This window comes from Symsagittifera roscoffensis, chromosome 2 (genome assembly GCF_963678635.1).
Source record: "Symsagittifera roscoffensis chromosome 2, txSymRosc1.1, whole genome shotgun sequence".
NCBI lineage: Eukaryota > Metazoa > Xenacoelomorpha > Acoela > Convolutidae > Symsagittifera > Symsagittifera roscoffensis.
In genome coordinates this window covers 20,900,626-20,924,257 of record NC_087063.1, presented here as the reverse complement: position 1 = coordinate 20,924,257, position 23,632 = coordinate 20,900,626, and the positions used below count along the sequence as shown (strand labels likewise).

The 23,632-nt window shown below is 34.1% G+C and overlaps 3 protein-coding genes across 4 annotated transcripts in view; 1 reads left to right on the top strand and 2 right to left on the bottom strand.

Annotated features, from left to right (window-relative positions):
• LOC134840384 (calcineurin subunit B type 2-like) overlaps nucleotides 1-844 on the bottom strand; it is a 61,421-nt gene extending 60,577 nt beyond the window's left edge. For both annotated transcript variants that reach the window (XM_063856157.1, XM_063856156.1), the window contains exon 1: nucleotides 57-844. The gene's annotated coding sequence lies outside the window, so the exon portion shown is untranslated. The remainder of the gene's footprint in view (nucleotides 1-56) is intronic.
• The window catches only part of LOC134840382 (cholinephosphotransferase 1-like), a 157,473-nt gene that overhangs the window by 23,495 nt on the left and 110,346 nt on the right, over nucleotides 1-23,632 (top strand). The window lies entirely within an intron of this gene.
• The window catches only part of LOC134840387 (uncharacterized), a 37,248-nt gene continuing 15,039 nt past the window's right edge, over nucleotides 1,424-23,632 (bottom strand). Inside the window, exons 3-4 of the mRNA XM_063856165.1 lie at nucleotides 2,625-2,769; nucleotides 1,424-1,664 (exon numbers count right to left, since the gene is read on the bottom strand). Coding sequence (XP_063712235.1) covers nucleotides 1,538-1,664; nucleotides 2,625-2,769 — 272 coding nt within the window. The 3' untranslated portion in view covers nucleotides 1,424-1,537. The remainder of the gene's footprint in view (nucleotides 1,665-2,624; nucleotides 2,770-23,632) is intronic.

The window sequence follows — 23,632 nt, the reverse complement described above, 5'->3', positions numbered from 1 at the left end:
CACGAGCAGTCATCATTACATTAAAAAGAAGTCAAACAAGCAAAATATTAACTTACCAAGATTGTCAATTTGTTATTGGATGACCTTTGTCGATCGCAGTTGGGGTAATTTAATTCTGAGGATTTGCTTTTTGGCACTGTTAGTCAGTCTCAGGTTGGAAGATGAAAATTAATGTATCTTATCTGCGTTTATGGGTCAAATTTGAAACGGCTGATTTAATCCCCGGCTCCGATCACTTTAAATTGGGGGCTCTAAAAGACCCACTTAGCAATATGATGCCAGCACTAGGCTCTGGAACCCCTGAAATTAAATTTCCGCCACTTCCTCTCCGATTTTTGCTGTAAGTATGTGAACAATCTACCCGACTTGATTAGATCAAGTTAAAATGGCACAGTTAAAAGAACTTGACGCTGCTTTGGAAAGACGCATAAAATTTCACATCAAAGGGTGCATAAAAAGAAAAGTCATTCCCTAACCAATTTCAAAAATTATGCCTGCAAACTGGTTAACTCAACCGAGGTCTGAGTACAGTCAATTCATACAGCGCGATAGTGAATTTGAAGACAGACATTTTGTGCGACGTTTATTTTCTTCCCCGATTTTCGTTTTGTTGCAGCTAAATAACACCGCCAATTTTCATGGAAACGTTTTTTGTATTTTATAAAAAATAACGCATCATTTTCATAATGTATTTCAACAGAAGTTCTTCTAGGAGATTGACACTGCGCTAACCATAGTTAAAAATGCTGCTTTCAAAATGTGCATTTGCAATGAACGAGCGATATTTCTGAAGTGAATTGATTCTTTATGAAATATTCGCATCGTTAAAGTGGAGAAAGAATACGGATACTTATATGCCAAAAGTGGGTATCTATTCCTGAAGGGCAGCTAATAATACCATAATCTTAGCCCTTAATATTTTAATCTTTGTCTAACCCTGCAGCTCATAATGCTTGAAGAGATAAAGTATATGCTGCAGCGACTTGCAAATAAGCTACGCCCCAATTATTTCTTTGGAAATTTTCGATATGCTTTTTTTATATGCTTGGTTTTAAGGGCAAAATTGACAATTTAGAAGTGGATTTGGGAGGTTGAACCTTTTGCAACTGCTCTCACCAGAAAGCGCGAAAAGTGGCATCTACTTCTAATTTTGTTTTTTTGCGGCGCAAACAAAGTGTCTTTTTTGGGTTTTCGGAGAATTCAGAAAAAAACTTAGGCCAGTATAGTAAAAAATTAGGACACATTTTTAGAAAAATTTTCAAAAATTGACCCCACTTCGAGATAATCTTTTCGAGAATAAACTGAAAACTTTTTAAAAATTAGCCCTTTCACGAGAATATTTTAAATCCGTCCCTGATTAGACGAAAAACAACTATTGCACTGTCACATCTTAGAAAAAAAAAACTTTTTAGGACGTAACTCGACATGTTCTATGGTTTTAGTCTTCGTCATATTTGAAGAAGGCTTTTTTCTATTATAGTCATTGTTAAATAAAAGTATAAGTGAATCTTTACAGTGAAAAAATAATGAAATGTTTTCAGTCCATCATGAGCTTGTAGAAATCCTCCCACCCAATTTTCCCATCTCCGTCTCTGTCTGCCTTTTCAATGATCAGGTCGATTTCCTCGTCAGAGACTTTTTCGCCCATCTTCATAAATATCAATCTGCAACAATAAAAATTAATTGACAAAATTACGGCTGGGTAAAGGCGCCAAATTTGAGAAAAGTGACTGAAAGCACGAATGAAACGAGCAACTGAATTTATGCTGATAGTCAAACTGAAATGTCAAATATTCACGAATACCCCCCTCCCACTAAAGAACAGTTAATACCCCCCTCCCGCTATTGAATACCCCCTCCCACTATTGAACAAAAAACAAATTGAACAGTTAAGCATATACAAATTTTATACCTTGCAAACTATCCCCCCCCCCCCCCCTATTGCAATAGGGAGAGGGGAGAGAAATGATTAACATGAAGATCCAGAGTTTTTTGTGCTCTACCAAGGTCCTAGAATTTCTACCATATATGGCTAAATTTTTTGCTCTGTTATCATTTTTTGAAAGAAAACGTCGTTCTGAGTAAGAGTTTAAAAATTTCGCATCGCAAAACTCCACTGTAAATTAAATTTTTTCTATAGCTAACGCCAAATGATTGGGCATTATCGGTGACATTGAACAACTTAATCGGTCCAAACGGCGTTTATTAGGTAAATTAATTTTTTTGCCACGAGTTTCTACGAGCTGAAATGTTCAAAAAACTTATTTTCCTTCGTCAAAATGAAAGGTTATAGGGTAAAGAACTTCCGACGGAGTCTTGGCCGAAAAGGGTTTAAGACCAATCATCCACGAGGGAAAGAACTAACGTACGAGCTGTACAGCTCATCACGGAGAATTGCTGTTGTGCCCCTGCTTAAGAACTACATGCAATTTTTTTTTGGTATTTCTGGGGGGCTGGGTAATGTTGCCTCGCCCTCAAGCAACGAGCACGGATCACGGTGGGTCTCGAACATCTGACCTATCGATTGAGAGGCGGAGACGTAACCACTTCATCGCCGCTCCCCATATTGTGTACGCGGAGGATATTGCGTACGGTTCGGCATTAACAATAAATGAGATACGAACTTGAGTTCAGCAGTGTCGATGAACTCGTCTCCGTCCTTGTCGAAGACGTGAAACATTCGCATCACTTCAGCCTCGGTGTCGTCTGCCTCGTGCATCTGGGCCACCATCATCTCCAAAAACTCACTGAACTCTATCTCACCACTACCTGCATTGCAACACTCTCTGTATTAATTGTATGATTCCACTTTGTGTTCCACTTTAGGCTTCGAACGCCCGGACTGAAGTTATCCACTCATGATTCGGTCAAAACGGTCAAACGATGAGCGTTTTCAACTTTAAGTGTCGAACGATGTAAGTTTTTGACTTTAAGAGTCGAACGATGTCCATTTTTGACTTTGTTTGACTTTACCGGACATTGCTCGAGTTCGCTCAACTTTACCGCACATTTTTGGTTTTTTTTTCGTTTTTACCGGACTTGCTTCAACTGTTTTGGATTTTGTTCGACTTTGTTCGACTTCAGCGGAAGAAAACTTCGACTTCGATTTTGTTCGGCAACTCTACCGACTATGTTCATTTTTGAAGCTTGGGTCGAGATCGTGACTTAAGCTGATGATAAAGATGCGAGCAAGATTACTGCATTTTTAAGAAAGATATCCGAATGAAACAGTTTTGAGTACTAATCATACAATCTCACCCTTCTTGAGCAAGCAGGTCATAGGTCCAGAAAGTATGAATACTATGAAAGTATGCGACTAACATTTCCTCCTTAAATGAAATGAGTTTTGCTTTACGTTTTTTTGTCTAGACCTAAAACACATAAGCCAAAGATTTTTACACACGAGAAACCCAACATGATAAATGGGAAGAATCCCATAGATAAACTACATGTTGATATTTGCCATGCCAAGGTGTGGAAATCCTAGCATAACTATATGAAAAAACTGTAGTTTTTCTGTGTACAGCTAAAAAAAAAACTCCGTTTTCAAATAGTTATAAGTGTGTGTAAATTGTGACCTTGCTTAAGTCTATCTTAATATCTAGAAACAAAAAAGAACTCTATCTTCACTCAAAAGCGCATTCTGATTTTTGTTTTATGTGTGTGTGTGTGTAAAAAGAATGAGTCTGGAAAACGTTACAGACAAAAATTACATGCATTTTTACATGCAAGTTTGCATGCATTTTTGTTTTAAATGACCTTTTGTAAAGCATAGAACTGGAACCTGATCTAAACTACATTTTATGATTGGATAAATTAGATATTTAACCACTGTAAAGTATTTAATATTAACCAATCATGATCCATCTAACTAACAACCCACTTATTTGTAAGTGCTGAAATTACTTGTAATTTCAGCACAAGAGAGATTTGAATTTAACTTAGAATTTAGTTGCCTCTCCAAAGGAACTTCAGCAGCCGCAATAAACCAGTATACCCTAGATCTATTGAGCCTAGCAGAGACTAGTTAAACAACCTGAGACTAGATAGTATAAGAGTAAGATTAGGATCGGTATTAGACTAAGAAGTTGCACGAATCTATCCGGCCGAAAATAAGATAGCGTGACGAGCAGACGGTGTACCCTATCCGAAATTACTCTATGAGTTAACCACATCGGTCATAACTCATCTGGTGCGACCATAAGTCTCGAACAAGACCTTAATAGCTTAGAATTAACCAAAAATAGATTAGAATTTAGACAAAACATTTTTAGACCTCGAACCAGAGACGACATACGACAAAGTAGAAACTTACCAAATAGTTATATGATAGTACGGCAAAAGTCAACACAGAGTTTTATATTTAGAATTTTATTAGCAATGAATTTAGATTTTCATTTGCAAACATAAAATCTTGAAGTCAATCTTCATAATCATCTCAGGCGCTAAACAAAGAAATAATAAAACACAAAAAAGTCGAAAGACAAACCCATACCAAAAACAATTTGATTTTTGAAAAAAGGACACAACCAACGAAACATAAGAAAAACCACAATAAACCCAACATAAAAAAATTATCACATAACAGGACCTCTCACAGAAACCGCACGAAATCATACTCCCACTCCTGGCCTAACCCACCAGAGAGGACGTCCTGAGCATGCTCTATAGCCGGCCTAACCCACCGCGCTACATCCACGCTTTGTGACCACACTTCTATTTTTAATAAGAGGTACTCAAGGGTGAGTAACTCTTCAAAATAACCGAACTAAAACAAAAAGCTTTTGTGAAAACAACTAATCAAAATCATAATTAAAACACCAAACTAATAAAATTTTTATAAAATGTAAATTACACCTTGCAGTATATAGATCAGCATACAACACCAAAGACGAACATCCAAAGACAAAATGAACCCACTACACTCGAAAAAGAATGGCCAACCACAATCAATATGCCGCCCACAATCACAACTCAAAGGATTTAGAGTACGACTTGACTTCGCAGAAAAGGACTTCATTGAACTAGAATAATGACCACCTCGATGTTCAAGTATACGTACAGATCCGAGTAACCAGGCATCCCCTCCACGCAAAATCTCCACGCCATTCCCAGACAAGGTCAACCCAAAAGAAGTTCTCAACATGGAACAGAAAAACCTGTCATAGCCAACCATTCTGAAATCAGATTTGAGTTTGTTGCGAAAACCCAGTCGTTGTCATGAGAAGACACAGCGATTGAACCTGGAACTTCTCTAACAAGAGAACCCAGAAGAAGTATGATGTTCGCCAAATACCAACGTCCATCATCCATCCTTTGAATTGCAGAAAGACTATTCTAAAAAACTCTGTAAAACCCGGATGGGTGGAACCTGATCTAAACTACATTTTTTGATTGGATAAATTAGATATTTTACCACTGTAAAGTATTTAATATTAACCAATCATGATCCATCTAACTAACAACCCACTTATTTGTAAGTGCTGAAATTACTTGTATTTTCAGCACCAGAGAGATTTGAATTTAACTTAGAATTTAGTTGCCTCTCCAAAGGAACTTCAGCAGCCGCAATAAACCAGTATACCCTAGATCTATTGAGCCTAGCAGAGACTAGTTAAACAACCTGAGACTAGATAGTATAAGAGTAAGATTAGGATCGGTATTAGACTAAGAAGTTGCACGAATCTATCCGGCCGAAAATAAGATAGCGTGACGAGCAGACGGTGTACCCTATCCGAAATTACTCTATGAGTTAACCACATCGGTCATAACTCATCTGGTGCGACCATAAGTCTCGAACAAGACCTTAATAGCTTAGAATTAACCAAAAATAGATTAGAATTTAGACAAAACATTTTTAGACCTCGAACCAGAGACGACATACGACAAAGTAGAAACTTACCAAATAGTTATATGATAGTACGGCAAAAGTCAACACAGAGTTTTATATTTAGAATTTTATTAGCAATGAATTTAGATTTTCATTTGCAAACATAAAATCTTGAAGTCAATCTTCATAATCATCTCAGGCGCTAAACAAAACTATTAATATACAATAACGATTGATAAAAAAGATCTCAGATCGTTTTCCTAAAATTCTGCAGTATTATATAAAACATGTTTGGAAAATATTTATTGAAAATCAAAATAAAAATTAGTAGCATGACAATAAACTGTTAGTAATCATAAAATCATCAGTTGTCCCAGCTTCATCACCTAAAACATAACAGCAATCATAAGCTCACTAACATCATAAAAACACTAAATCCTTTCTTAAATATATTTAAACCATTTTAAAACTTAAATCCACTTAATCTTAAAATCAGATCATCAAGGCTTATCCTTGGATCTTAATTAATTTTCTATTTAATTAAATTTACAAAACTTGATCATCAAGGCCTATCCTTGGATCAAAAAGAACAATTTTGTTCTCCCCCACCCACTTAGCTAGTGTCTAACGACCTCAAACGTCGATTCACTATCCAACCCTTTCAAAAAACCCAAGACTAATAGAAATTTTTGAACAAAACTAATCATTCAAATTAGGATAAACAGTGAAGAACTTCGGTTATTCATCCTTCACTTGAACCCTCCTCTTATCAAGACCCAGGATAAATCTTAGACTTAGTAAGTTTAAAATAGTATCTAACGAACTACTCGCGTTCTAATTATACCTGAACCTTGTGGATCGATTTACTATTCTCCAACCCTTGAACACAGTCACTACCCTTAAGTAAGATTAAGTAAGTTAACACCTTAACTTATACTAGCCACGAGAAAGTAAAAATCATTCTTCGGAATCGATATACTTTTCTCTCCAACCCTGAACAAATAGACCCAGGTTAAGCTAACCAAAAAATCGTAAGGACTAACAATTTAAGAAAATAGAAATCATCTAACAACTTTTGCATCCGTCATCCTAAACCTTATGTCATTTAAAAATCTAGGAAACAAACAAACAATCGTTTTACACAACTGTGAAATAGATAACAAAAAATACGACCTTGTAATCACACCTCATACACAAACAGTTGGATATATTAGAACAAAACGACAAACACTAAAAAGGAAAATCATAACCAAACAATGACAAATCACACGAAAAAGATTTTCCAAAAATAGAAACGCATTTTCAGAATCAGAAGCCAGCAATTTAGACGAACTTTATAAATTAAAAGAATCTATAGATAAAAATTGCCCCATTCACGATCAATTATATTTTTCCGACTCAGAAACAACTTCGAATTCATCAAAAAGAGGGAAAAGACGAATAAAAAAGCAATATAAACACAAACCAGTACACTTCTATAACTGGAATCAACCAATTAGACACATCGATAATTACCTATTAACAGTCATTAAACGAAAAAATGAGCCAAACACACACTCCAAGTGAAGATAGTCCAGATGATGACGATATCTTCCCCTTCCTCGTAGATGCACCCACTGATAGAGGACAGCATATACTTTGCAAGAATTTACTACTAAATTTATTTGAACCCGGAATCAGCCCATGTAAAGCAGAGTTCCCAGATGTAAAGATCAAAAGACAAATTATTGATCACTATCTGAAAGATATATGTAATTTGACACAACAATACGGAATCTACACCATAGAATTCAGCTCACCAAACCCGAATCACCGCAAATATGTAATTCAAACAGACGACCTTGATTTAGAATTTTCAAAAGTATTCTCAGAATACATAAAAAGCGTACAATATCATAACTCACAAAGAGCAAACTCCATATTCACTAATGAAGTTTTTGCCATAATATATAGTTATATCTCAATATTAGAAAACGAAATTCCAACCCCAAGTGTCTCACCGACAGAGACATCTAAACATATAAGGGTACGACATGAAATCACACTATTTTCAACTTTTATACATATAATCAAAGAAAATTTCACTAAAGACGATGTTTCACAACATACAAAACATGACTTACAAAAAATTTTGGCATGGTTTATAATAGATTATTTCACACATAATATAGATTTAATTTCACAAGCAAGAAAAAATTTCAAACCTCAAAATTCAAACGATGATACCGCCATCACAGAACAGTCAGACTACGTTTGGGACCCCGAATGGTCTCATTATGCATTTAAAAATATTCCACAATCAATTGCAAGTCAAGCAATAAGTACAATATCTTTCATAAGAGATTATGTAAGAGTAATACCATTATCCATTGATGCAACACCATTAAACTACAATACATTTTTACCCGATACGCGAAATAACAGTTTAAACTCGACCGTCATACACAATGAAAACCTTAATGGAACTAGGAACCTCACTCAACAAGATATTCAGACACCATCACACTTCATAAATGAAGAAATTGTCCAAACAACAACAACTACACAACAAAGTATTTCACCAATACGTCCAAATTTAACAACACCAAGAAATACAAACACTTCACTAGCACAGGTAACCTTACAATCAACCGTTAAACCTTCGGTTGCTCCAAAATATTCACAAATGGATTATCAAACATATAAACCCATGACAATACCGTCAAAAACACGCAGAACGTTCACAAGAAACAATTTTGCGGAACACAATTATAATTACACACATTCATCAAAAACAAACTATCCCCCCCGAAAAAATAATAATAATCAGATAAGATCTCGATATTGGGATAAACCAATGGCAACAACCAATTCAGTAAATTTTCAAACTAATTCACATCCTCCACAGGATCGTAGTGAAAATTACCCATTCTTTCAACAGAATAAAAATAAAAAGCAAGCATCTCATCAAACGGATTATTTATCCTCTGATGATGATTATTTACAACCAGATATATTTGCACCATACACTCAAGAATATCGTGGACAAGGAGTGCAAAAACCGTATACATATCATAGAATTTTTTCTCCACACCCAACAGATACACAAAATCAACAACCAATGCAAATGCAAAACCCAATTAATACACAATCTTTTCAACCAATTCAGCCACAAAACCCAATGATTACACACTCGTATCAACCAACACAAATGCAAAATGAAATTCCACTTCCATATTACCTTCAACAACACGAAATAACAAAAAATCAACTTTCAAATTTTTCACAAATGCCAAATGCAGCAGAATCATTACAAATGACAATGAATCCATACCTTATGGGTGGATCATCAATAACATCAAACAAACCATTAATGGTATTCACAGGAACAGACCCTGAATATTCTGTAGAAGATTATTTAAATGCAGTAACAGCAAATTTAATTTTAAATATAGGACCTGAACCAATTAATACGCCACTACATCAAAATTGGATACATCGACGCACAGCGTTGATACAGACAACCTTAGACGGCGCAGCCCAAAAATGGTTTTCAGTATTGCCTATAGAAAAAAAATCAAACTGGAAAAGATTTACACAATAATTTTCAAAAATGTTTGACTCCGAAAGAAACAAACAACAACAAAGAGTTTTATGTAATGAAATTCGCAGATTACCAAATGAAACCATCAAACAATTAGCAGTACGTATCGAAACACTAGTTCGAAAAGCATATTCATTAAATACACACGACTATAAAAACACAAAAATGACAGAAATCTTAATGATGACCTTAACACCTCAATTAAGGAAAATAGCAATAAAAAAGAGAGCATCCCATCCCTCCTCAATTCGAGAGCCCGATTTAGATTTTCGAAAACTAGTAGACAAACTAGAGCAAGCGGAAATCACAATGAAACTTGAAGAAACAGAAAATCTGAAATTACAATATGTTAACCGAATTGAAGCAAATACCACAAATATCAATAATATACAGGAATCAGATACAGACCTCGTTGAAAAAATCACTGAAATACTAAATATTTATGAAAAACACCCAAACTTTAAAGGCAAACCATCTTTCAAAAAATGGTGTAATTACTGCCGACGATACGAACATAGTATTTCTGAATGTAGACAAAAACAACAGGACAATCAAAACAAACCTCAAAAATATAAAGAACCAAATAAATCATTCTATCAGTACATGAAAAAAGATCAAAATCTACCAAACAAAAATGTATACAGCAACAACAGTTCAGGAAAACCACTTCCGAACAATACCAATTACACGAGAAATCAATCACCATTTAACTCAAGTTATAGAGGAAGATCACCAGAACGAAGAAATACACAAGATTCGTCACAAAATCCTTATAATAGACCAAATAGTCGAAATAACTACTCCAGATCAAATTCGAATACAACACGATTTGTTTCTAGATCTAATTCCCAATCAAGGAATAATTACCATCCAAACAATCAATCACGAAACTCATCATACAATAGAAATAGAAACTACTCCAATAATCGAAATAGAAGTTATTCAAACAACCGAAACCAGAATTACCCGAACAATCGATCAAGGAATAACTCATACAATAGATCAAACTATAACAGACCAAACAATAATTATCAAAACAGATCACGAAATAATTCACAAAATTGACATTCAAGTTATAATAATCGTTATAGAAATTATTCCCAATCACCACACAGGAATAATAACCATTATAATAATTCTAACAATCGCCACAGAAGTAGTACACCTAAACATCAAAGACATATTAATCAAGTACAATCAAATCCAGAAACAACATCAGACCCCCCAGGTATTGATGACACAGGAAATAACGAGCTACAACTAAATCAAATAAACTGTGAATCATCAGATTCAGAAAGTGATACAGAAAACACTACCTCCATAAATATGATAGCAGTCAAAAATGACTACGAACCTATTATATATGAACAACCTTTTTCATCACATATATATGAAAATCAATTAGAACTCCTTCACAATTATTATATTGAACCCATCCATTCCACACAAACGGCACAAGAAACTAACGAAATTAACACTACAAATCAATCCAATGAAAATGACAAAACAAAATGCTTGAATACAAATCACATCTATCAAAATATACAAAAAGAACAACCCAAAGAAAAAATTTGGACAATACCATTTCTTTTAGAAAGTCCAAGAAACAAAGAATTTCAACCACCAGATCTTGAAATTGATTTTTTAATTGATTCAGGAGCAGAATCAAACATAATAAACATTCCCACATGGAATGAGATAAAATCATTACACCCAAAACTAACGCCTCTTGAAACATCCAGTAAACTAGCAACAGCACAAGAATCAACATTGGTAAACTATGGAAAAATTCAATTATTTCTTCTCCCCACAAGAACAATAGAGCAAAATAAAATTTTAAATAAACCATTTAAACAAATATTCCATATCACTGATATTAAACACAATATTATTGGAATACCATTTATCTCTAAATATATACCACTAATCAACATTTTGAATAGTAAAATACTAATCAAAGATAAATACACAAAAACAAAAGACACATCCCTAACATTTTTTCAAAGATTAAATAAACAACCACCATTCTTTTCAAAATTTTATCCGATATATAATCAACAAAGAAAACACCTGAAACCACTATCAGGAAACATATATAATTTTTCAATAAAACAAGTTCACCAATATGATAAAAAACAAAATAAACAACAACTCTATATGTCAGATTTTGAATTCAAACCTATCCATAAGTTTTTCAAAATCACAATTTCATCCATAAAATATTTGAAAAACTCGAATTCAGATATTATTTCTCTACATGTATACAACAATACACCTTATCAAGTAACATTACCTTTAGGACTTTTAGGCTATTGCAAAACCAACGCTACGATATCACCAATACACGAAAAAGCATACCGCGTAAATAATATACTCCAATTATTAGATATTTGTCAATCCACAATTCTTAATGAAGAATTATCCATAAATAATATAATAAAAAATGAAAAAAGATATACAGAATATTTCACAAAAACCCCATATTTCAAACCTACATTCAACATAAATAACTATACAGAGAATCAACAGAAATTTTTAACAATGTTTAACTTCCAACATTCACAAATAACACAAGACGAATTTGATAAATTAGCCAAACAGCTAATAAAATATTCATCAGTCTATGCAACATCTAAATTTGATGTTGGCAAAATCAGCTCATCATTACATCTCCCATTAAAACCTGACGCAGTTTTCAAAAAACAAAGAGCAAGTAAAGTACCAGTTCACTTACATGATAAAGTAAACAGATTACTCGATATTTTAGAACAATACAAAATTATATCACCGGTAAACAAAGAAGAACAACCAAAAGGTAACACATTTATCAACCCTGTTATCATCCTAGCAAAAGGAGAATCATTAAAAATAGTTCTAGACGCTAGATACCTTAATTCACTAATAGACGAATCAAAATGCAATTGGCCTATTGAACCAATACAAGTTATTTTAACAAAAATAAACGGAAAATACTTTACAACCGCAGATATGAATAGTGCATATAATCAAATGCCACTAGATGAACAATCGCGACGCTTAACACAATTTGTTATTGGAAATCAGCAATATGAATTCAACCGCCTATTCTATGGAATATCCATAGGACCAGCAGCATTTTCAGCTTTTATGAGCAAAATTTTTAGACCACTAATACTCAAGAAAAACGCAATCACCTATTTAGACGATGTTTTTATGCAATCACAGACAAAAGAAGAAATGTTCAATGTTTTAGAACACTATCACAAAATACTTCAGAACGAAAATCTGAAAGCCGCCCCCGATAAATCACACTTCTTTTTAACACGAGTTAAATTCTTAGGACACAATATAGAAAGAAAAACAATCACTCCATTAAAATCACGCATTGATGCTATTCAAAAGCTCCAGCCACCAACAAACAAAAAGAAAATCCAAGAATTCCTTGGAATGTTAAATTTTTTAAGCAAATATGTCTATAAAATGCAATTATACCTAAGACCATTCTATAACATACTTAGACAACAAAATAATTTTGAATGGAACACAGAACATCAAGCACGATTTGAGGAAATTAAAAAACTTCTAACTGAACAAATTTTGAATACAATTCCAGATCCAAATCAACCATTCTATGCAATGTGCGATGCTTCAAATTTTGGCATCGGCGCAGCATTATTACAATCACACAATGGCACAAACAAAATGAATCTTATATCAGCAAATTCTCGATTATTCACTCAAGCAGACCTACGACTCTCAACTCTAATGAGAGAATGTACAGCCATAATATATACACTTACAGAATATGAATTCCTGATACTTGGATCAAAACATCCAACAGTTCTATTCACAGATCACAAACCAATCATTTTTCTCTTTACACAAAAATCTAATCCAAATCACCGAGTTTATAGATTTCAACTAATTCTAATGAAATTCCCAAACTTACATATAGTTTGGACAGCAGGAAAGAATCTTGCATTACCAGACACTTTAAGTCGAAATACACCACCTGAATTACTTACACGAAAAACTACAGTAGAAATACCCAAAAATATAAAATTCTACCTTGCAGAAAACGAAACATCACCCCGACTAGAATGCAAATATGCAGTAAAAACTGACGTTGAACAATCACAGATAAACAATCTACAGCACTTCCCACTTTATTTAGATTGCCAAAATAACCACTACGAAGTTGATCTACTAGGAACATCAACTTTCAAACCAATTCCATACTCACAATGGATAAAAAATAACACCCAACAAAAAAGAGTAAAACAACACCCGCATAAAAAAGACCTTTTTCCATTAATTGAAAAAGAAAATCTAACTAATAAAATAAATTTATCAGGACCACAAACAAACGATTCAAAATACACAATAAATCAAGTTTTTGACCTCCATGACCCACTTGATACAATTCCTTTATCTAAATTAGAAATAGAAAACATTTTTCTCCCCCCAACAGATAAAATTACAATTAATACTTTGAAACAATATCAAAATCTTGACCCAGTAATTAGACAACTAAAATCATGGCACAAATATAAAACTAAACGCGTCAAGGCAGATACAAAATTTTTTTTTTGGAAATGAAACACTCCTCCGATATTTTCGAAAATTCAATAATACAACAATTAACGAAAACACAGACCTTCTAGAATACCAATTAAATGAATCTACAGTTCCCTGTCTCCCTCTAAGTATGATTCTTATAGCTTTTAATATTTCACATACACAAAACATTAAAGGACACTCTGGATCAGAGAAAACATATTCAAATTTCATACAAAACTTTTATTTTTCAAATGCACCAATTTGGATAAAAGTACTATGCAATGATTGTATAGTATGTCAGCTAAATAAACCTTATCCAAATCAAAAACAAATAGCACAAAAACAAGATTTTAAAGGACAAAGTTTGTACTTTAACCACCGTATTTCATTTGATACAAAAGGACCAATTTCACCCTCATCCGAAGGAAGCTCCTACATTATGGTAATTGTTGACGCATTTACACATTATGTAGCACTTAACCCAGTACCACATTGAAACGCTTATTACGCTTACACAACACTCTATGAACACTGGATAGCCAAATTCGGACTACCAGAAATTTTAGTTACAGATAACGGTACAGAATTCATAAATAATGAAATCATCACACTATGTCATTTATATAACATCAAACACAAACCACGTACATCTCACGCACCTTGGACGAACGACTTAGTCGAAGGTATGAACCGTTCACTACAAGAATATCTTAGATGTATCATCAATGGAAATGATACAAAATACACCGAATGGTCAGCAGATGTAAAACTATTTCCCTTAGCATATAATTCACAAATCACGACAACTCTAGGAATGTCACCATATGAAATGGTTTTTAATCAAAAGCCACGCAAACCAATTATGTTTACAGCAAACTCTTATAAAAATTCACAAAGTTATTGTCAACCGAATAAAGACTCAATTTGTTATAACTTACCTTTACATACACACGATGAAGATCATTTTCATCATCCACAAATTCTTAAATTAGCCTCCGGTACACACACCGAATGGATTTTAAACAGAGATAAAAAACACAATGAAATTTACCAAAAAGTAACAAAAAAGTTGTTACAAAGGCAAAACATTAATGAACAAATAAATTCACGCTTTACAACAGCCTCCGATTTAAAAATTGGAACATTTGTTTTAATACCCAATTTTAACACTCACAAAGGAATTTCTAAAAAATTACAACCCCTTCGTAAAGGACCATACCAAATTATTGCCAAACCCACTGATGTCACATATAAAATCACCGACTCAGACAAAAAGGAAATTGTTCAACATCGAAACAACCTATTACCTTATTACCCAAAAGAATACGTACTACGCGAACTAACTCAATTATATTCTTTCACAGGTTTAAAAGTTATTCAAAATAACCCACATATGGAGAATAAAACAAAGGAACAACATGACATTCATCTCGAAAATCAAAATAAAAAATCAACCACAACAAAAAACAATACAAAAAAGCTTTATCAAAATATACCTCAAAAAGAAAGAAAAAATAGAAAATTGACAGAAAAAATAATACCCCAAGAACAAATCCACAAATCAGAACATAGAGAGTCATCACGACTTAGAAATCAACCACGTAAAAACTATAAAACATTCATCCCACAATCTAAAATATTAAAGAAAGTCGAATTTCAAAAACAGCTTTAATTTTATATTTCATAATCTTTGCACCTCTGAAATATTTTGAACTTTCATTTTTCAAAATAACATGCTGACAAACAAGCAACGACTCTAGTTCAGAATTAGCCAATATGATTCATCCAATCCGTCACCTTCTCTAACTCTAACACGAACCAACTAGACGAACGATATTAAACTCCAGGCATATCTATAACTATAACTTTGCGACCTCCAGGTCAAAAATAAGCAAACCACTCCAACTTGACAACTAAAATAAATATCACCATAATATCACAACCCCCCCTTATCTAATAACCCAAAGATCAACAATATTTCCCCAAATCCGATCTCAAATACCCCCCAAACAAATATGTTAAAATTAGCCTAAAGTAAAAGAACGACCATTTTGATTAGCCTAAAGTATAAAAATCTCAAAAATACCCCAGATCACTTGACAAATAAAAATAAAGACAAAGAAGACCTCCCGATTACCATAAAATTCGCCCCCAACAATTTCTCACAAAACTCAACCCACTTGTCAAAAAACCAATAAATAATCCGACCACACTTGAAAATTGCCTCAAACTACAAAAAATATTCGATCAAGAAGCCATTTCTTAAATACTCTTCTCTCGACCAGTCAACTTAATACTCAACATTTTCATAAAATTTTAACGATATTTAAACTTTTAATCATATTTCTTTTTGATGCATTTGAATCTTTTGTAATAATCTTGATCATTTTTTGCAATATTTTTTTAATTTTCTATTCCATATTTGAACTATACCTCCAGCTTTTAAAAGCTATTGACTATATCCACCGGTACGATTCACAAAACTTATCTAAATGATACGAACCATTTTTAGTAGAACAGATATTTTTTTTACTATTTGTAATTTTTATAACATTTCTATCATCCCTCATCTTGACAATATGCAAATGTATAAAGAAAGCAATCATCACATTCGCCCTAGCAACAATCCTCCTAATTCTTTTTCTAGAAGAATAATATAATAAACATAAATTTTTTCACTAAAAGAATAGATCAAAACCTATCAAAAAGGCTAACCAACAGTCACACAGTCAGTCTTCACCGACATCATCCCAAGATAACCCAACAACACCTTCAACTATCCAAAACCCCCAAACATCTACACTAATTTCCTTTCAAGATAACCCATATACTTTCGGAGAACGACACGCTCGCTTATCTGAACCACTAGAACCAGTTCAACGACAAGCACCTCTAAGCGAACCAACATATAACTTATACCCAACACTACCACAAGAATTAAGTAGAATACGAAATCCTAGTCAAAACCAAAATACAGTCGAAATAAATAGACAAATTATACATCCTCGACGAAACAGAAATTTTCAAACTCCCCGAGTTCATTTTGATATACCCCAATCCCCTTCACAAAGTACTCCAGAAAACCCCATTGGTATATTACCAGAAACCCCTACGCTTCTTTCACAACGTAGCACCTCAAGCCTACCCTCAGATTACTTAGGTTCAACACCAACATCTGAACAAATACGTGAAAATCCTTTTAACCCTACAAACCAAACATCACGACTACCATATTGGACAACACATTCATTCACACAAGGTGAACCAAATTTAATCAATGATCCAATAGATATTTCTACGGATACAACAACATCCTCATCACTACCAGAAACATTATCACTACCATCAACACCATCAATAAGCCAGATTTCACCACCACCTTTTAACTTAAATTTCCCAAATAACCTCGACGCTAGATATCGAGAACAATCATCAAGAAATATTCCTTTAAGACTAGACTGGAATACATTCACAGCACCTCCACCATTATTTGGACAACACCCAGAAAGTAACCGACTCCACAACTGGGCACTAAATAGACTACAATATAGACAAGACATTCACGAAGACATTCGTGATCATAACATCCAAATACTCCAAAAAAATAGTCTACAATTAAAATTTGAAATCACGGTTAAATTAAACAACATTACTCAACATCCCTATCCATTAAACCCACCGAATATAACAGCTCAGTCCCTACCACCACCATTTATAAAAACTGAAGTGATATACAAATACGACAGATATACCAAAAAGACAATTGGTTACATCACATTTTATAACCCATACTCAGGATTGTCATACACATGTATATTCTAAAAATTTTAATTTTTCTCCAACTCCTTTTTCTAGTAACCTCCAATGAAAACATAAACCCTTCCCCCCGCACAGGACCCCAAGATTTATTAGTAACACATTACGATTGTGAAGAAAACGAACAAAAAACACTACACAAAAATGCAATAAATCAAGTATCACAATGCGAAACAGAACCACAAGCTATAGAAACAACAAATGTAATAGCGACACTTTATTCAAAAGCCCGAGCAACAACAGTTATAGGATATAAATTCACAGCAACATTTTCTGAAAAGAAAGTACATTGTTCACAGGTCTCAAATGGAAATAAAAACCGACTTGACCACGAATCAGTCTACCAGAGTAATATCGAACGACTTTTACATCTCAATCCCGAAGATTGTAAAAACGAGTTACTAGGACTAAACATCACAAAAAATAAAAACACAGATAGAAAATTAGTATATTTCCAAGTTTTTGCAGATTCTGTACATCAAGCAGAACTTGAAAGATAAAAATAGATGAAAAATACCCATACAGCGGCGCACACGGAAGATTAACTTATGATATACACGATAAACACTGGATAACACACATTGGTATAAATGACCCATCAAACTGCAAAGCAGACACAAAAAATAAAGGATATCAAGAAATCATGTTTTTCGATTGGAAAATACAACTCGAAAAAATACAACTCACACGCGATTTATCTGACAACACAATGATCTATCAAGGAATTAGATTACCCTGTAAAAACGATCAAGGCTATTGTGACCCTACAACACGAACACAAGCAACAATTGTTTGGTTCCCCGAAGACACATGTACAACATTTCAAGTAGCAAAAATACACGCTCGTATGATAAAATTTCACGAAAAATATTTTATACAATCAATTCCATATGAACAAGTCCATCCATCACGAAAACAAAGTTCTAATTTTAGAAATATACACAATATAGAAAATAAATTGACACGTTTTCAAATATATCAAGAAACAGAACTTGCATGTAAGTACAGAAATCCACTTCACAGAACACAATACTCCGAGATATTAGTTGAATACGAAAAAGGATTCGACATGACCACTGGAAAAGTAAAATTCGACCCATACGCCACAAGTCACCCTATAAACGAAGGAACATCATATATACCAGTTGATTTTCAAAAAAGTAAAAGTCAACCTGGTGGACATCTAAAACCCCATGACACTAGAAGCACACGTTTACAAGAACTATCACTAATGAATAGTACATATTTCGGTAATATCCATTATGATATTCACCTAGATATGAAATTAGACCACACAATTAGCCGCATTTTTCAAGAAATGTCACTCTCTGAATTAGAAACACTTCACCAACTATGCGAATTAGAAAGGACACAAATCCTACAATCACTTGCACTAGCAGTATTAAAAATACCCTACGCAGGATATTTACTATCAGGCAATAGATCAAATTTTTTAGACTATGAAGGAAACATTTTATGGTTTTATACCTGTACCAAAAAAGTATCACCACTATATGTTTTTGAAGATAAAAGATGCTATAAAAGAATCCCTATCTTTTATAAGAATAAAGTACATTTCCTAGACACACTTTCAAGACGAACCTATTTCTGGGATACCGCAGTCCCATGTGGATCAGAAAATAGCCACAATGTAGTTCAACTGAACCCTGATGAAGATCAATATTACCTTCTTACCCCATATCCCACATTAATGCAATCACTCAAAAAATTTTCACCTGAAAGCATTAGAGCTATTGCTCGAAACCCAAATATTGACCTACAGTCAATTGGAATATACTCAAAATCCGATATACAACATCACATTAGAACACAACAATTCCAAGAATTATTAACACAAATGGACACTATACAAAGACAATCAATTGACCAAAACTTACGCAAACTTGCCGAAACAGCAGGATTTGCAGATATTTATACACAAGATTATAGCGGATATTTTAAAGACATTAAAGACTATATATATCTAAACGGTGAAAAATATAGACCACAAGATATTTCACCTATAAATATTTTTAGCTTTGTTACACTAAAAAATGAAATTCTCGATTTTCTAGGATGGCCCTACTACATCTTAGAAAAATTGACTATTTTATACGCAATGTTTAACTTTATAGGATTTCTTTTTTCGCTTTTAAAAGGAATCTATAATACATGCGCTATACACACACAAGTAAATAGACAAGCAAGTGTAGCACGCATACTATTTGCAGGATTTTTTGGAATTTTTTCATCATCAATAAACAAAATTCTTTTAGACGCACAAATAAAAGAATACAACACAAAAATAGCAACAAGACAGAACACATACGACGAAGAACATAACAATGTAGACATAACGCCTACAGCACCACAGCTACCACCCCTACCACATAACCATCCATTATCACTAGTCTCACAAATTTTTCGAAACTTAGCAATAACACATAATTCGAATTTTCGACCAACCATATCACAAAGTCCCAATCAACATATAATGACACACCATCCACTAGATGAAAATACATATGAACAAATTATAGAACAACCGCTTTTCAGTCTCAAAATAATAATTTTTTTTAGCCCACGATGAGCCGACAACTTGGATCCCTACACCGCTCAAATTCCCACCCAACCAACCTCAACACTCCAATTACAATAATTCCACTTTTTGCTTTCCCACCACCCGATTTCCCAACCAATAATGTAACATCAGGCATGAATTCAGACACTAACTCACATATCTCAGTTTTATACTCCGTTTCACAACTTAATAACCCAAATATTGAAACCCCTGATGAATTTGCAGACTCTGAACCATCTCCATCCAATAATTTTCAAACCAACTCCTCAGTTTTTTCAAAACCCCCTTTTCAACCAATCCCGCCAAATAACCCATTCCCATCCATTTCTACACCCTCTTATGCTTCACAAGTCACCCCAACCTACTCTTCATTTCATTCAGACCGATCATCCAATTCTCCAGATACTCCCCAAATCTCCCAGGAACTAGATAATTTTATCACCCTACAACAACAACCCTTCCACCTTGAAAACCCCACTATAAATCAGATTTCATCCACAATAGAATCATCAAACCCACCTACCCCTACACCCTCTTCAGCTTATACCGCATCATTAGCACCATCATCCATATCCACCGAATCATCAAATAGCACTAATAGAGCTTATCGCACTTTCAAAAGAAAATTCCCGAACCATCCATTTCCAACAAAACCAGGAACAGCCCGTGAATATATTAATCATCCAAATCACACTAACACGAAAGATTTTTTAGCAATCACCCTACCTTCATTTCCACAATATACTTTGAACACTCCTAACAACACTAACGACACACGTAGTTTTGTAGATGAACAAGTTTTAATGCCTACACTTCATTGGACATCATATTATCATTTTACTAACCCCCTTTGCCTACCTTTATCTAATACTCACATCGATATAGAAAGAAATAAAGATATGCTATATCGACTCACCACGCCACTAACACATAGACAATTTACTTATATAGGATATAAAAAGTCACTAAAAACACACACTGCACCCCGAGCTAACGAATACACGCTAGAATATTACAATCACAACATCATCCGAGCTAACCAAGACCAATTTTTAGATGATGACCGTTTCGCTAACCCACAAATCACAGAAAAAATTTTCATCAAAACACCATATGTATTTACACTCAATATATTTGATCGCAAATTCGATCACATCATTTCTGAAGCACTAACCGACACACAAGCTTACGAAAGTTTTAAAGAAAAATTTCAATTATTTTCACTAACCTTTCATTTCTTTGCACCACATGAACGAGATTTGCACTGCTCACACGATATTATGTTACGCACTAAACAAACCCACACATATACATATTATCGCTTCATACAAAATCACTTTGATCTACACACTCCATCAAGACAACCACACCACCGTTTTCAATTTATTAACTCTAAGTACACTTCACCATTTTTTCTTAACTTCACATATTGCATCAAAGATACTAACCTTCACGGTATTCTTCGCAATTATGATCCCATAACCCAAATGTATATTTTTTGTCCCATCACGAAATAGTAATTCTAATAATGATGAAAATTTGTAACTTTATTTTTCCCCAAAAACTAGCAGTAAAATTGAAATTCTATGTAGTAAATTGATAAGACGAAAATGCAGTACTAACCTTTTGATATTTCCATTCACTCGCACAAGAATTCTATCCAAACTCGCACAGCTCGCCCACGAATAATTGTTTAAATAATGAATTTTAGTTTCAAGCTTTCACACTCAACAACTCTAACACACGATAACAAGTTTCAATCTTTCCTTTAACCCGGTTGGAAAGGAATTATATACTAAACAAAACTAACCAATGCAGCTTACTAAACACCACAACACATAGAATAACAGCATGACTAAGAAAAGGAAACCAACGGTACCCAAACCGGATTAACCCAGTTTAAAACTGGATAATTTATTCTTTTGAAGACTATTATAAAGTCTAAGAAAGAAATAATAAAACACAAAAAAGTCGAAAGACAAACCCATACCAAAAACAATTTGATTTTTGAAAAAAGGACACAACCAACGAAACATAAGAAAAACCACAATAAACCCAACATAAAAAAGTTATCACATAACAGGACCTCTCACAGAAACCGCACGAAATCATACTCCCACTCCTGGCCTAACCCACCAGAGAGGACGTCCTGAGCATGCTCTATAGCCGGCCTAACCCACCGCGCTACATCCACGCTTTGTGACCACACTTCTATTTTTAATAAGAGGTACTCAAGGGTGAGTAACTCTTCAAAATAACCGAACTAAAACAAAAAGCTTTTGTGAAAACAACTAATCAAAATCATAATTAAAACACCAAACTAATAAAATTTTTATAAAATGTAAATTACACCTTGCAGTATATAGATCAGCATACAACACCAAAGACGAACATCCAAAGACAAAATGAACCCACTACACTCGAAAAAGAATGGCCAACCACAATCAATATGCCGCCCACAATCACAACTCAAAGGATTTAGAGTACGACTTGACTTCGCAGAAAAGGACTTAATTGAACTAGAACAATGACCACCTCGATGTTCAAGTATACGTACAGATCCGAGTAACCAGGCATCCCCTCCACGCACAATCTCCACGCCATTCCCAGACAAGGTCAACCCAAAAGAAGTTCTCAACATGGAACAGAAAAACCTGTCATAGCCAACCATTCTGAAATCAGATTTGAGTTTGTTGCGAAAACCCAGTCGTTGTCATGAGAAGACACAGCGATTGAACCTGGAACTTCTCTAACAAGAGAACCCAGAAGAAATATGATGTTCGCCAAATACCAACGTCCATCATCCATCCTTTGAATTGCAGAAAGACTATTCTAAAAAACTCTGTAAAACCGGGATGGGTGGAACCTGATCTAAACTACATTTTATGATTGGATAAATTAGATATTTTACCACTGTAAAGTATTTAATATTAACCAATCATGATCCATCTAACTAACAACCCACTTATTTGTAAGTGCTGAAATTACTTGTAATTTCAGCACCAGAGAGATTTGAATTTAACTTAGAATTTAGTTGCCTCTCCAAAGGAACTTCAGCAGCCGCAATAAACCAGTATACCCTAGATCTATTGAGCCTAGCAGAGACTAGTTAAACAACCTGAGACTAGATAGTATAAGAGTAAGATTAGGATCGGTATTAGACTAAGAAGTTGCACGAATCTATCCGGCCGAAAATAAGATAGCGTGACGAGCAGACGGTGTACCCTATCCGAAAATACTCTATGAGTTAACCACATCGGTCATAACTCAGAACTGATTTTGT